General features: G+C 47.6%; 1 protein-coding gene across 1 annotated transcript in view; it reads left to right on the plus strand.

Moving 5' to 3' along the window:
• The first annotated feature begins 1,060 nt into the window (after positions 1–1,060).
• LOC140218608 (chymotrypsin-like elastase family member 2A) overlaps positions 1,061–15,347 on the plus strand; it is a 28,303-nt gene continuing 14,016 nt past the window's right edge. Inside the window, exons 1-2 of the mRNA XM_072288427.1 lie at positions 1,061–1,623; positions 7,068–7,168. Coding sequence (XP_072144528.1) covers positions 1,441–1,623; positions 7,068–7,168 — 284 coding nt within the window. The 5' untranslated portion in view covers positions 1,061–1,440. The remainder of the gene's footprint in view (positions 1,624–7,067; positions 7,169–15,347) is intronic.

Consider the following 15,347-nt stretch of genomic DNA (forward strand, 5'->3'; position numbering starts at 1 on the left):
CGCTGACCAGACCGCAAAGAGCAGCCCTAGACTTGTCGGAGTAAGCCCACAATCATGCTAGATAGTTGAACATCTGGGAATGAATCTGGTCTGTACGTGTCCCCGGCGTTACTATACATACAAAAGATTTCTTTTTTGTTGCGGTTCAATGACACAGCCATGACTTATTTAGTTAACCGCCGTAGTAGTGCACTTCTCGTTATAATGCGTTCCTTTTTGTGCTCTTGAAAGATGCAGCAAGCTCTGGAGAGGCGTGTTGATCGGCTATTTCTTTGAACCTTGCATTGCCGTAAAACGCTTTCCGGTTGTACTCGTTTGTCGCAGATCGTGTTTCGAAGAACAGCACGGTTCCGCAGGTGAACACGGCGTATCGAATTCTCACGTATATGACCAGCCAGTTCAAGAAAACATTGGTCGCGAATTTTCAGTGCGGAAATTAAATGTAGACAGATCACGTATAGCCGTTGTAGCAGATGACGGAATGGAACTTGCAGTAGTGATTGAGTGACTATGAGCACAATTGCGCGAGTTCGGTTCCCTACTACGGTGGTCGTACTCTAATGAATACATACGACAACAGTGCTCGCGTACCGCATGTCAAACGACCTGGTTTGATCGGAATCATTCAGAAGTCGTCCTTTGTGGCGTCCCACATAGATCGATGTGTAGTTTGGCAACGTTAAACCCATTCAATTAGACAAGCATGCAGATAAAGTTCGCTTTAAAAAAAAATAAACAGCCTACTTGAATCCATTCTTCAGCTTTATGCAGCGATAAAGTAGAGTAGAGATTCAAAGCCAGAAAATGTCTATAATTTGTACGATTAAACATCGGGTTAAACATCGGACGAACGTGTACTCCAGGAGCCCCTAATAGGCATCAGTCCAAGCACGAATAACTTGCTATCGACGTATCGCAGCCGTATTTAAGGCAAATGTTTAGTAGTATGACATGACTGGACATTGTTAGCGTTGTGGATTCTCTCTGTTCATGCCAGCTATGTGTACGAAATAATACTCCACGCTGCACTACCCCCACCCCTCTAAGACTCCTCGTAAATCGTTTAACTCAAGCTTGTACTGAATTTTAATGCCTAAGTAAGGTTCTGAGGGTGCGTTCATCATTAAGCTACGTCAGACCAGGATATTAGCTCTCTCCGACAGGTTTCTTGCTTTTAATAGAATGCATATGTATCGAATAGCTCATGTCACGCAGTATAACATTAAGGCATCCTGGTTGGCCTTACAGATATAATTAACATTTATCTCGCGCCTACAAATGCTAAGCTCTAATTAAGTCACCTTACCGAAAGTGAAACTATGCATGGTGTCCGGAGCACACTGGTGTTGATCCGCCAGTTCAGGCGACGCATCTTCGTTGGCCATGCAGTATGCGGGTTTGCGTTCGACCTAACCGCAGATCAGAGCGCCTAAGCGGCTCATGGCTGTTCCAGCAACCACTTTCGAATATTTCATCAGAAACCGACTTTCTTCACGGCTGCATTTTTCCATGCCACCGGCCCTGTCGACGCCCTCTGCAGACTGCGGCTTAAGAGAACGAGAGTATGCCGCGTTCAACATCATCGGAGGAGCTCCAGCGCTTCCAGGAGAGTTCCCCTGGCAGGTGAGTTTTGCCACGATCGTTTCAGAACAGGGAAAATAAGGAGCGCAAGAACTGTGAACAGGAAACTAAATAAAACAGAAACGGAAACACGCCGGACGGTGCTGACTTGTGGCCGAGTTTCGAGCGTTGCAGGGTCGCTATAAATACCTCCGGCCAACCGGGACCAAAAAGAAAAAAAAAAAACAACAACGATAAACTGTGACGCCCGCGTATAAGACTTGCAGCCGGGCCAAGGTAACCTGAAGCGAGCGATGAGAAAATCGATACGAATCAAACTGCCCCGCACGAACGCTTGACTCAGGTGTTTACTGTCGACTGCGCCGGCAGCCCGACTCTTCGATCCCTTCCGTCGCTTCCTTTTTCATTGCTTCTGAGAAACAGAAACGAAGCTTGAAATTGCTGGCCACTTGGCTGAGCCGCACACTCTACGTAATCGCCAAAAGTTCACAGCTGAAAAGACAGGGAGGACATTAGGGTAACCGAATTCTTAGTGTGTGTACTTCAAACAGTAAACGTATTTTAAAAAAAATGAAAGTAATACGAAAATACTCGGCGCCTTATTCAGGAAACTGGAAACGGGAAGCCGGCTTGCACACCGCCAAAGAAGTGCGCTTGATGACATTGCGTCCCAATTTTTTGTACAAGTATTACAGTGTGCACACAATTAATAACATGACACAGAATTCCCGGGCCTTAGCTTTGAACATTTCTTTTAAGAGTAGCAATAAACAAAAGAATTTACAACATAATTATCACAAGAAGTGCAAAGGAAATGTTAACTAAACTCGAATGAAATTAATATATATTTTCGAGAAACGTTATCTTTATTATAAAAACTTAGTGCCCTTCCACTCTGTGAAGAAGGATGACCAGCGAAGCTGTGTATGTGGGCCCCTAAATGGCGAACTGCACCTCCGCCGCGGGTCGGCCCGGCATTGCACCATCTTCGGGATCGGCCCACGTATGGGGATTGCTTAACGCCTGCTTCACCTCCACCGCGGGTCGGCCCAGCATTGCAGTATCTCCTGGTCGGCCCACATATAGGGAGTTTTTTGCTTGCCACGCCAAAAACGACACGAAAATTTCCTTGGACTGTAGAGGTATACAGCTTCCCTGTAAAATTCTATTAGCGTAGACGTTTCGCAGCGGTGGCAGCGATTCGTCGATCGGCAGTCATGTAGAGGAGGCGTATGTGGGGAGCGATCGCCTCTTTTCGCTTTGTACAAATCAACTAGTCTTCGCTAACTTGCATGTGTATTTGCGTGCACCGGTTTCGGTGACGAGTAATGCGCTACCAGTTCAGAGCACCTCAGAGTCAATCAAAGTGCGAGATGAAACATCTCGAACGTCATTTCAACGAAACTTAAGCGTTTCCTTGCCATAGTGTGCCGGAATATTTCAGCGGGAACGATACGCGTTTGTGTTATGGCGCTTTAAACGGTGTGCGTCCTCCCAGTACGCCTCGTTCTCTTTCTCAGGGCACGCACACTGTTTGTCTTTGAAACTCCGTCTTTAGAATAAATACTGCGCCTTTTGAGACTTGCTCGAATAAATAAAAATGCGTTCATCGTTTATTACAGCTGGTTATGACAGCAAGTGATCATGGTTTTGGTTCATCAGACGCGCCTTTTCTCTCTATATATATTTCTTAAATATTGGGAGGCACCACAAGGTGACGTCGGTACTTTTCTGAAATAATTAACTTTCTTGCTATTTCCCACGCAAGAAAATAAAAAAAGAAATTGACTTGTCATCCCGGCCCTGCGAAAGTTCATGTCCAGCGAAACTTTAAAAACCACCACAACAACTGCCGAGGGAGGTACGCAATGCTTTATTGCTTTTGAGTAATCGCAGTAACGATAATTTAGAGTAATTGTAGTAATGGAAATTTTGACAGCACGTCGCTGCTAGTCGTATTGCCGTTTCTTTTTTCCCTTTGCCGCTCCTTCTATTCACGCTGCTTCTCGGGAGTCCTCACGATGCGTTGCCTATGCCTAGCGATGCTGCAATAACGATGAAATCAGTTGCTAGTCTGGTTCTTTTGTATACGAAAGGCTAGTGACGTCACTCGCCACTTCACAAGCTGCCGTTGTGGCGGCAGCTTGCGCAACAGTCATCTTTACCGGGAAGTCTATGCGGGGAGCGCAATATCATCAAATATGTGGTCCGGATGCTTTTGTGCTCGTTCTTTATCGAAACGGATGCGGTTCGCTATGTTGTATGTGTGCTTCCAAAGAATGTATGCACTTTTTGCTTCACTTTGCTGAGTGCTTGAAGCCTGCTTCACCTCCGCCTCAGGGAACACCTTGTTTGCCCAATCCCTTCTTTCTGGTAAAGCGATAATGTGCGGTTTTGGTACTATGGTTTCTGACTTCACTACAAGTACATAAAATATTAACACACACACAAGTATGTATGTAGGCGTGTGCGTGCGTGCGTGCGTGTGTGTGTGTGTGTGTGTGTGTGTGTGCGTGTGCGTGTGCGTGTGCGTGCGTGTGTGTGTGTGTGTGTGTGTGTGTGTGTGTGTGTGTGTGTGTGTGTGTGTGTGTGTGTGTGTGTGTGTGTGTGTGTGTGTGTGTGTGTGTGTGTGTGTGTGTGTGTGTGTGTGTGTACAAATGCATTGCTGCAGTTCTTACTGGCAACAAACCGTGTGTTGCCAGTCGCTGCCAGTACTACAGCGACTGTAGTACTGGCAAGTGTTATCTGTTATTCTCTACCCTGAACAGCAGTGATCTATCTTCCTATTTCCTTTTCACGGCGACCCTGTCCCCCGCTTCCCAGTGCACGGTAGAGAATCTGATTTTTCTTCTGGATAACCTGCCCTGTCTTCAGTTTCTTTCATTTCTCTCTCTTTCCACTGCAAGACGTTACCAACGCAAGAATATATTGCTGTTGTCTATGCAAATTAAATTTTCAAGTTTATGACCACACTGTTATTTGACCAGCAGGTGCTACTGCGTAAGTTGCGACATGGTCACGGTTTTCGCTTTCCTGCGTTCCTACAGCTTTTTTCGAAAGATTTCTTTTAACAAACTTTCTCTGTAGTTTGTGATCAACTGCAGGAATTTGATTTCTCCAGGAGAATACGCACTAATCATTGTGAATGCGAAGTATTATTTCATGTTTATCCTAGCCATATGTTGACGAATGCGCGTGCCAAAGAAACAGACAAGAGGAGCCGAGAAGGTGGGGAGGGGGGGGGGTAGAAGCGAACGGGTGTTGGGCTGCAGCGTTCTTCCATTTCTTCATTGGGCTGCGTTGTGTTATTCGCTTGCTTGATTACGTGTTTGTTTGTATGTTTGTTTGTTTGTTTCATTGCTTGCTTACATGTTTGCTTGTTTGTTGTTTGTTTGTCTGCCCGCATGTTTGTTTGTTTCCAGTCTGCACTCTTTAAAGCCTTGCAAGAATCCATTGCAAAGAAAGTGGTGTTACTAACCTTATACTGTTTCGCGATGTCACCCAATCTGAACAGGTGTTCCATTGTTGTCATCAGAATCATTATAAATAATGTCACCCTTTGTCTAGGGACCTATAGGTGGCTGAATTATGCTTCCTAACATAGTTGCAGCTTATATTTACGCTATGATCATACTGCAGTTCCGGAAAAGTACATTACACATAGAAGTGCAGTATGCATGTAAATATCACCGCACTGCTACCCCGGAAAGACAGCGGTACGCTGCCGAAATTACTTTTGGTCCCGCAAGCCAGCATTTATGCTTGTTAGGCAAATTCCTCCCTATGCCATAATAATTTAACGTCTAGCTTTCCTCCAAGTTGACTTCTATTCGTTGTCATTTAAGCGACTCTTCCAAAACAACGACTAACGGAATCCCTGAAGCAGAGAAGTCACTTATCCTCATGAAATCAATGTTTTGAAATAATGACATAATCCGGCGCAATGGCTTTTGTATTTCGCTGATAAGCTCGAGATGGGAGTTTAGATTGACGGCTTTAGCGACCGCGTTGGCATGGGGCTCAATTACAGTGCAATAACGCATGTGCCAAGTTTTACAGAACTTCGAGCGGTGAACGCTATACCACATCAATTAATTTGTAGTTTTTACATGCCATTTTCTCTTTACCGAAGCTCTTGGGCACATTCTTTACACATTCTTTACATATTATGTTGGAAATGCGTTACTATTCTGGTGTAATGCATTTGTTCCTTTTTTGTTTTCTGTAAAAAAGTGTATCATGCGTAGTGCTTTAGTTTGTTTCACTTTGCTGTATATGTAAGCCCCTCCCGACCCCTTTTTCACTGTAATGCGTGTATGGCGCTATGGGTAAGAAAATAACTTAGAAAATAAACTGCATGCTCGTATTGCTGCATTTTTATTGGAGCTTAGTTGTGCATGCATGCGTGCGTGCGCGTCCACGTCTATTGGTTCTTTCTGTGACTGTGTCCCACAATTTATGCTGCTACAGTACCCAAAGTATATTCTGACCGCTGGCAATGTCGATAAGTATACTTTCCCGGCCGGCTATCATTGTCCTTACGCTGATAATACGGCCGCACATTCCGACAGGTGCACTTTCTATTCTGCTCATCGTAATGCATGATGTTCAACTGTCCTTCTTGATTAGTTGTTTTAACAACAAAATATGGAGCAGTTAAAGAAACCTTTAGTCCAGCCCTTTTTCTCACCAATATCATCGACCATAGATCAATCTTTGGCATCTTAGTGTTGTGGTGACAACCAAAGTGTATCTTCAATGTCCTCCTGTATTTCTGCCACTGCTGCTGGCTTTCCGGATTTTCCTTTAAAACGATTCTGGTGACTGCACCAATGCATACATTTTTTTACGTAGACAAAGTAACTGCTCCTTTTGGGGATTAATCATCAGCGTTTCTATGGCCTGCGGCTGCTGCTTTGGCTGGGATGAAGTCTTTTTCAATTTTTCAGCTATCCTGACCTATGAAATTCTAAACCAAGAAAACAATTTTGTCTGAAAGGACAGAATATTCACACATAATGAGATAACTTCCAAATATGATATGCGGGAATTTCACCCAGCTAAAAAGCTTTCCTTTTCATCCATAGATAAAGAAGGTAATTGGGCTTCAAGGTTTTCGCAGATGGCTCCAAAGTAGAGGAAGAAGTAGGGGCAGATGTAGATCGCTACACAAAGGAAATGAAGTTATCGAGTACATCACTTACCAAGCAGCAAAAGGAGACTAATGAAATTCTATGGTTTGTTTCTCTATTTGACATCCAGTTTCGCGTTGAGAGATTCGTGGGGCACATTCATTAAGCAAAACTACATATCAGCTGCGATAAAGGCAAGTCTAAACCCTCAGTTCTGCAGAAACTGTTGCTTCAATATCGCTTTGGTCTTCTATTCAATTACGGACCATATTACGCTCATACTTCAGCCACCTTGATATGCCGTCTTCGTCAAAGCATGTATCTGTCTGTCAGCACCCTTTTCGCATCATGCAGGTTTCAGTGCGCAAGATGTCGGCCATGGGTTCAAGGCACCACTGTGGAGGAGCACTGCTTACGGATCGATGGGTGCTCACAGCGGCCCACTGCGTCGTCGAGTAAGTGGTCATCTAGGAAACGCCGCATGCACGTTTGCACTTGATGGGCGCAATGGCAGCCACTTGAGGGCTCTCTGGCACGTATGCTACGATAAATATGTGACAGCAGAGAGATGAGATGGGAAAGAGAGTATGATTAACGAGAAGAGAGGCTTCTGGGTTTGCTCCATCCCACTAAGAGAGGGCTAATGTAGCAAAGAAAGATTGAGGGAATGGCGGAGGAAAAGCGCAAAAGCGCAAGAACAAATAAAGAAAGGTGACGATGCCGGGAACTCGGAAGCATCAGAATGCCTCTAATAGGTTTCTTGAGCTTAGAAACTTCAGCACAGCATTGACCGATTTCTGGTGCGACATCTGAACAGGCCGACATTCCTGCGTTGTCTGCTCGGAATGTGACTGGTGGACCTGACAGGTCAACTTCCTCGCGCGCGACTGCCTGTGTGCGCTGTAGCCAGGACAACGGCAAAAGACACCGTACGATAGTTTCCTCGCTGCCGCAGCCAGGAAAGGCATTATGTACTGTCGGCCATTTCGACGCGGAAAGCAAAGGATCTTTTGAATACTACGCCGAGCAACAGTGGGCAGAGACCTCTTGTCTCGGTTTCGGACAAAATAGATTGGGGACGGAGTCGAAGCCAGCGGTGAAGGCGATGTATACGGTTGCGCAGCAGACTTGGTGTGCTCACTATGGACTGTGTTTTATCACGACGCGTCTTGGCTTAAAGGCTTAAAGTCTAGCTAGAGTCATACATTATCGCACTAAAGACCTGAAGCGTTTGTTTGGCGCCAGCAAATTTTTTATCACCTAAAACATTGTATCTCAAGAAAGTTCGTCACTTCAACACAGCAGATCGCAGGAGAAATTGGACTAAAACACGTTATCTGCACGTCAGGGCTGCTCTGGTATCGAGTGTAACGCATGCACTCTTCTCTGATGCTGCTTTAACGTACCTAATTCGTCCCGCACCATTCGTACGCTAGGGCAGTTAGGTTTGACTATTCCGACTTAGTGTTTATGTTGCTATAGCTAACTGGCACACTACATCGAAAGAGACAGGATCAGCGCCTATCCTGTCTTCTGCATGTTTTGTTTTTGTTTTCTAGCGCTTTAAGTGTGTCAGAGCCCAGCGCTTATTTATGACATGTCGCATCAGATAGAATTCTGCAGTTGGATTTCAGCCAGCACAACAGGAAAGTCAGTATGACAATTTTTTAAATTTTTTATCCGAAGTGCAAGACTACAGCCTGCGTACGACCGCTCATGTTTTTTCCGAACTCCCTGGCGCCGACAGCACTCGTGCCTGTTGACACTAGAAAAACAAGTCCCTCCTCCGTACACTGTTGTCTTGGAGAAATTCTGTTCGCCGGGAGGAGGTCGAAGTGCTTCTCTTGCGGAACACATCTCGCCCGTCTCTGCTTTTCTGGACTTCTCACTGCACCTGTGGTGTCTACCGCCCCCTCCATCGCGGTGATGGATGTACAACACCCCGAGGACCCTCGCGGTTCCCTTTCACCCACGGACATCGGTTCGAGGAAGCCAGGAAATACGTCGAGTGATAGCGAGCCCACAAAGCTGTACTCTGCATCAGGTGACGAGTCCTTGGAAGACAGCTTTAGACTTGTCCAGTACCGCAAGGCCAGACGAAGAATTCTCAACTGATCTTCGGCGTCGAGCTCGAACACCGTGAAAACAGCGGCTCAACGATGGCCTCACTCCATTCAGTTTGTGCCACAGAACGCTACTGACAACCTGCACGTCCTCAACCGACAAGCACTCTCTGTGTATCTACAAAACACCGTGCCGAACGAGATCAATGATGTCAGGATAAACACTAAGCGAAACATCCTGGCAATCGATGTGATGAACCCGAGCGCGCTGAACATTGTTAGAATCTGAGCGCTGACGCCCGTTGTTGCAATCGGACCGCTGGCACGAGTTGTTGCAATCTCAGTGCTGACACCCGTTGTTGCAAATGGGTCGCAAGCCCCAAGGGTAGCGTTGGCCTGGCGGCCTGGGGCACAAGTGGAAGCATCCGAAGGTCCCGGCAAAGCATGAGTCGACTGGTAACAGAACAACTTGTTTATTCTAACATCGCAAAAGAGCGGCCGGTCAGGTCGACCGAAGTGGAGAGACGGGAGAGCACGTAACTCAGCAGAAGAAATCGGAGCCTCCCTCTCGGCGTCCGGGGGCAGCTGCTCTTATATACTCTCGGAGTTGAGGGCAAGAAGGAACGTCTCGGGGTGAGACCACGTGACTCTGGGCCCGGACAGGCTGAGAGACATGTTGAGACGAGTGTAGTGACGCATCGCCGAGCCGGCGCCGATCAGACCTCCTCGCTTCACACTTGGGGAGCTCCTCTCCCCGGCTGCTGCGCTTTGACAAGCGTGGCACACACACACACACACGCACACACGAAGACACGTGGCACTGAAACACGCCTGGACGCGCTTGGCGGGGAGGCGTATCGGCGGCGCTGAACGGGCCAAAATGTCCGCCGCTTTGAACGAAGCCCCGGCGTCCGTTGCATCCGCGCCGGCTATACCGCGCGTCGTAGGCGAAACGTAACAACATACTACAACATGTAACGCAGCTGGGAAACATCAAGGTCCGCTCCATCGTGCCATCGAATGGTGCCACAATAACAGGAGTCATCTATGACATTGAAAATGAAATACCTAATGCAGACGTCCCAGTTCTCATAAAACCAGCAAGTGAACACAACATCATTGTGCATGTTGGTCGCCTCGGCAACACACGTTGTGTGAGGATAACGTTCAAATGCGACTGCATTCCATCCTACGTGAAGGTCGGCCACTTTTGCCATCAGGTTCGACCATTTATTCCAAGACCAATGCAATGCTTCAATTGTCAGAAGATTGGCCATGTGAAGGGTGTTTGCGGAAATTCGGCCGTGTGCCCTCGATGCGCCTAACCCCACTCAAAAGACAACTGCAACGCAACCACGTTGAAGTGTCCTAACTGTCGGGGTGATCACAGCGCCTCTTCCAAAGACTGTCCCCAGATCAAGAAAGAGATCACCATTCTTAAACAAATGGTGAGAGACAACTCTACCCACAAAGAGGCCGCTGTGAAAGTGCGGCGCAGACGGCGTCACCGTCGAAGGTCTTCACGACGGAAAACATCAACTTTTCAGGAAAAGTCATCTAGTCAAGCAGCACCATCAGCGGAAGTTTCCAGCACTCCAAACACCGATGTTGGAAGAAAGAAAACTGCCAGATCTCTCTCTACAAAGGAATGGCCGCCACTTCCGCGTACACGACCGCCAGAAGAGCCGCAGAAGAAGCCGCCCCCAGTACAGCAAGGCGCTGTATACGAGGAGTCGCGGAAAACAGATGAGCAAGTGCTAGCTCTTATTAGGCCTTTTATGAATGCCATTCGCGTGTTGCTAAGCAACATGCACACACCGCTTGCCAGAAGTGCGCTTCAAGTACTGGACGCTTTGAGTCCGGTGCTGGCAACCCTTGAGTAGATCATGGCTCCACAGCCACTATCTTTTAGGGATGAGGTCCGACAAGCAGCTATTTTTCAGTGGAATGCCCGCAGACTCAGAGCGCGCCTTTCGGATTTCCGTCGCTTCGTGTATGCCAATATGTTTCCCATTATCATCATTTGCGAGCCGAACTTATCGAACACGATCAGGCTTTCTGGATATGAATCGTTTATGTAGTCAACTGTTGGTGAAAACAGTAAGGTTTTGGTGTTTATTCGCCATGACCTCACCTAAATTCATCACCCTGTACCACCTAATGACGACAATCAATATATATGCCTAAACGTAAGGAAAAAGAATTTGGGCTTTACTTTTGTGGGCGCCTACTTATCTCCGTCAAGTCGATTTGATCACAAAAGACTACGAGACATCCTTTCCTCAAGTCTCAATCCCTGGGTCATTATTGGAGATTTCAACGCCCATCATACATTCTGGGCAAGTCCGAAGATCAACGCAAGAGGCAGAGCTCTGGTATCTTTCGCCTCCAGTAATGAACTTTGGCTGCTGAATGATGAAAGGCCTACGTCTTACGTGGCTCCACGTACAGCAGCTGTCTTGACTTGGCTTTCGTCTCACGAAGCCTTGTCAGACGTGCAGGGTGGTTTGCGGACATAGAGACGCACGGAACCGACCATATCCCCACGTACATCAACATCAGAGGATTGTCCCCTTCCAAAATACGGGATACATTCCAAAGAGTGGACTGGTCTGAATTTCAGTCTATCGTGAAAGAACATTGCGACGCCAATCGATCTTTCGACTTGGAAGAGGCAATCAAGAGCGCGGTGCAAAACACTAAGCGTACTCTCACATGCTCTTCGAAGCTGACGGAATTTGATGTGGAACTAGAACGACTTCGAGCAATCCGACAACGTGCTGAACGAAGATACCGACGTACGAAGACAATGGACGATTTACGGACCGCCAGACGCACGCAAAAGAAGATCCACGGCCGGTTAGACAAGCTCGAATCGCAACGTTGGACTGCCTTCTGTGAGTCGCTAGATCCACGCAAGCCTTTATCGCAACTATGGAGAACGGTGCGAGGTCTCCGGACACTGCCCGTACAGCGATTCCTATTCAAGGCTCTTGCCCTCTCTCAAAAGAGATCGGAGATTGACGTGGCAGAGGATTTCTGCGCCAGATTAGCCGACCAACTCACAGCTACCAACATTCCATCGCCTTCGAGTAGTTGTCCGCCACCACGTGATCACCGCATGGATCTACCATTCTCAATCCACGAACCCAAGGCAGCATTAGCTTTGTGCAGCCGCACATCAGCGCCAGGACCTGACGGAATTTCCTACCGAGCTCTGTGCCACCTGGGGGAGTGAGCGAGAGGTATTCTCCTTGAGTTGTACAATGAATCTTGGAGAGATGGCATGCCATGGAAGACATGTCGCCTTGTTCCACTGCTGAAGCCTGGCAAGTCGCTGTTGGAGTTCTCGTCATATCCTCCGATCGCTTTGGCGAGCTGTGTGGGCAAAGTAATGGAGAGGATTGACCTAGGAAGCCTGGAGTGGTACTTGGAGTACCACAGAACCTACCCGGATGCCATGGCGGTCCTGCGACACGGTCGATCATCGATCGATAACGTCGTCGGCCTGGTCACCTACATTCAGCATGAGAAATGGCGTAAGCATCTCTGCGCTTCTTTATTCCTCGATGTTAAAGGGCCGTATGACAACGTTACGCATGAAGCCATCCTCTCTGCTCTCGCAGCGGTAGGAGTGGGTGGTCGGATGTTCCAATGGATACGGAGCTATCTCTCCATGCGACCATTTTTTGTAAGCACCGACGAAGATCATACCTGTCTACATTATAGCTACCGCGGCGTCCCCCAGGGCGGTGTACTTAGTCCTGTGTTATTTAATCTAACACTAATTGCTCTCCTTGAGCACGTGTCAACCACAGTCAGGCTATCAATGTACGCGGATGACATGTGTATATGGACGTCTGCAGTAACACGCCAGAATTGAGAGAGCGAGAATTCAGAGAGCCGCCACACAATCTGCTACCTACCTTCGTGTTCGAGGCCTGGAAATTTCCTCCGAGAAATGCCCACTAGTGTCATTTGTATGCAAACCCATGGCAAACTACAGCGTAATGATAAATGGCCAATTAATACGACGGGTCCAATCGTACAAATTTCTAGGTGTCATAATTGACAGGGACTTGTCATGGAGCCCTCACGCATCATACGTGAAAACACGGTTGACAGGCATCTGCCATTTGTTCAAGTTTTTCGCTGGCAAGACCTGGGGAATGTCGAAAAGTGCCATGTTACAACTGTACACGGTGCTTTTTCTAGGATTTCTGTGCTACAGCTTGCCAGCAATAACCAACACTGGTAAAACGAATCTACGCACAATACAAAGTCTTCAAGCTCAAGCGCTCCGGATCTGTCTAGGCCTGCCTCACAGTGCTTCAACAGTGGCTACGATAGCAATCGGTAGAGACCACCTTGTCAACACCCACATTGCAATTGAAGTGCTCAGGACCCATATAAGGCATCTAGCCAGGACTCCTCGTCTTTACCAACGGACAGACCACACACATCTTTCAGCCAAGCGATAACCGCATATGATGAATCCTCGCCAGCTTGTTTCACTCCGGCTGCGAGACCTTCGATTCCTCCATGGTGCCTCGCTCAGCCCAAAATCAACCTCACCATACCTGGCATCTCGAAAAAAGCTGATCTATCATCACCAGCCCTTAAACAGCTCTCGCTACTATATTTGTTCGAGAACTACCGTGACTCTACGCATATCTACACTGATGGATCTGTCCTTCCAAACAGCTCCGCGGCGGCAATCGTCATACCAGCGAAAGCTACAACAATCAAATTTAAGACGACCAACGCGACAACATCGATGGCAGCGGAGCTCGCAGCGTTATTTACTGCCCTTCATCACATTGGTGATGAACCGCCACACAAGTGGACGGTATTCTGCGATTCGAAGGCGGCACTGCAGTCTCTACTGTCACCTTTACATCGCGGACCGCACGAACAACTAATATTTCATATTACGGAGATGTTACACCGTATAAGTGATGCAGGCCATGAAATAACCTTCCAGTGGCTTCCAAGTCACTGCGGAATTATCGGCAATGAACGGGCGGATCAAGCTTCCCACTCAGCCCATACTGAGGAGCACCACGTCCCCATTCCACTTTCTAGAACTGAAGCAGCACGGAAGCTGCCCCTACTTGCTCGGCAGTGCACCGCGTCGCAATGGAATGAGCCACATTTAAGAAATACGCGACTGTACTCACTTGATCCAACATTAAGTCTTCGAGCGCCATCACAGCTTCGCCGTGGAGACGCCACGCTTTTATATCGACTGTGGTTGGGCGTTGCTTTCACCAAAGCATATGCATACCGCATAGGGATGACCGACGCCGCAACCTGTGACCACTGCGGCCATGAAGAATCGATTGAACATATTTTGTGCGCCTGCCCTCAGTACAATCTACAGAGGGAATGCCTTCGCCACGAACTTGATCAGCTGGACGACCAACCGCTATCGGAAAAAAGAATTTTACACTATCGAAAGGCCTACCGTCACAGAAGTCGCTGCAAGCACTATTGCGCTTTTTGCGATCTACCGGCCTTAGTGAACGTCTTTAACTGGAACGCCTCTTGTGTGTGTGTGCCTCCGTGTGTGCGTGAATTCTTTTTTAACGTTTTCCTCTCTGTCCTCTTTCTAACCCCTATCTCCCATCCCCAGTGTAGGGTAGCAAACCGGAGACTGCTATCTGGTTAATCTCCCTGCCTTTCCTCTTTATCTCTCTCTCTCTGTTCGCCTTAGTCATAGCTCATATTTTTCGAAAGGCCGTTTCAAGAAGTTCCTTCCATACACCACGAGGTCAACTTCCGGCCAGAGAGCTTATCGACAACAGCATAGACGAGCACGCGTTTTCTCTGAGACGTGCATCGTATCCCACAGATAAATGACGCAGAAACAACGTCGAAGGCAGGCAGTCTCCTGTTATCATTATGCTCCATAATACATAGTTATAGAAAAGCTGCCGCGAAGAATGCGCGCACCAAAGTTTGAAATCCCATTAAGAGGCGAAACACAAAGAGAGAGTAACTCCTGTGAGGGTGTCATTCTGTTTTTCTTTTTTTTATGTCACTTCTGGCAACCATCTTTATAAGTCATAGGTCAGAGTGGTAATTTATTTCTGTTCTTTCTTTGCTTTATTAGCTAAGCTAAAAATGCGTAATAAATTCTGCGATATAGACAAAACGCGTGCTGCCAGTAAGACCCTGCTTCTGCGCAACGCGTCGCTGGTGCAGCGCTTTCCAGGCTTTCCACGCGGAACCAAAATAGTGCCGGTGGCGCCGTTGCGAAAGTGTCGCCCTCTATTGACTGCCCTCGGAGTCACCGCGGAGCGAAGTTGAGAGTGAGCGCGAAACTCAGTTTTATCGCGTGATGAGTGCCACCCAAGGCAAGCTCGTACCTGTTTTGCTGCGCGTTTTGATGCGATGCCTCGGCGTGTAAGAGCTGTCGCACTTTCGCACGCTGTTACTGGAACGCAGGCGTTGTAGTCACCTCTGTATTACAACGTTAAGTTAATTAAAATTAAATACTGGAATGTTACGCGCCGAGGCCACGGTACAATTATGGGGCACGCCGTAGTGAGGGATTCCGGATTAATTT

The sequence above is a fragment of the Dermacentor andersoni genome, chromosome 5, assembly GCF_023375885.2.
Source record: "Dermacentor andersoni chromosome 5, qqDerAnde1_hic_scaffold, whole genome shotgun sequence".
NCBI classification, from domain to species: Eukaryota; Metazoa; Arthropoda; class Arachnida; order Ixodida; family Ixodidae; genus Dermacentor; species Dermacentor andersoni.